At 45.6% G+C, this 1,142-nt stretch overlaps 1 protein-coding gene across 1 annotated transcript in view; it reads left to right on the top strand.

Moving 5' to 3' along the window:
• The first annotated feature begins 250 nt into the window (after positions 1 to 250).
• Positions 251 to 1,142, top strand: part of PLEKHG7 (pleckstrin homology domain containing, family G (with RhoGef domain) member 7) — a 34,853-nt gene continuing 33,961 nt past the window's right edge. The window contains exon 1 of the mRNA XM_009882655.1: positions 251 to 898. Coding sequence (XP_009880957.1) covers positions 251 to 898 — 648 coding nt within the window. The remainder of the gene's footprint in view (positions 899 to 1,142) is intronic.

Raw genomic sequence — 1,142 nt, 5'->3', positions numbered from 1 at the left:
CTGCTTTTAAGCAGGATTCAAAGTGCAGGCAATTGTTTCTGTACTGTGCACATATCTAAATTATTTTGTTTATATTTTTTTTCTATTTGCATATTTTCCCATACAAAAATTCATGTGGCAATTTTTTAAGAGCCTTCTCTGGTCATGTTTCTTAGGCACACACAGCTATAAAACTTTGTGCTGCAAATAAAGAATGCAACAACCAAGCTCTGATTATTCTCCAAACCTGGTAAAAGAAACCTGTGTCAGCATGGAACTTCTAAACAGGGAAGCTGATCTTCATAAAGAAAATGTTGCTTCGCCTGGAAGCAGCAGCCTAGAAGATGGCTTCAGTTCCTGTGAAACGCAGGCAGTATCAGTTTGTACGGACACCACCGTGCCTCCAGGTGACTACATTCGAAGACGAGGTTATACAGAGTCTTCACTTCTGAAGCTTCCTACAGAGGAGGGCATTGGGAGCCACCATGCACCTTTCCAGTTTGACCGGCATGCTCTGGCCAGAATTTCCACTTCTCCAACTTTAAGGCGTCTAAGGATGGCCTCTGCCTCACAAGCACTGTCATTTCAGGACTGCTCTGGCACAGCTCAGCTGAGGAATCAAAAGGAATACACCAGCTCTCTCCACCACATTTGTAAGAGTCCACCTCGGTGCACTGCAACTTCCTCATTATCATTGCCTTCATGTGTCCATGCAAAATTACTGTCTTCCAAAGCCAAGTCTGAGACAACTATAGCAGATCCAGAGTCTGCCAGCCCCAGATCAAAGCTGCCGAGCCAAAAAGATCCTCTCAGCAACAGCAGTCCCAATGAGACCCTCCAAAACTCTTGGAGAGCCAACTCTGCTACGCTGCCTAGGAGATTCCCCTGCCTCAGTCCTACACCACAGGAGGGTGTCCAGGTAAGAGGAATAGGATGATGCAATCTCCTTTTCAGTCTTGCATATTCAGTGTTGGTCCACCGTGGCCCAGTGCACAAACAAAACCACAATTCTTAACCTGAACTGCAACCTGGCCTGTGTTTCTTTCATACAACAGACCAACTTCTATGCCCATCAGGGAGATTTTTCCTTCCAAATCAGCAAGAGGTAATGGTTCCAGCCTTATCTCTTGGTAACCAGCTTGGTCTAGTCAACTCCTGCACAT

The sequence above is a fragment of the Charadrius vociferus genome, unplaced genomic scaffold (assembly GCF_000708025.1).
Source record: "Charadrius vociferus isolate BGI_N301 unplaced genomic scaffold, ASM70802v2 scaffold72, whole genome shotgun sequence".
Taxonomy (NCBI): Eukaryota; Metazoa; Chordata; class Aves; order Charadriiformes; family Charadriidae; genus Charadrius; species Charadrius vociferus.
The sequence above is the reverse complement of the archived record's forward strand: the minus strand, read 5'-3'. Positions and strand labels throughout refer to the sequence as shown.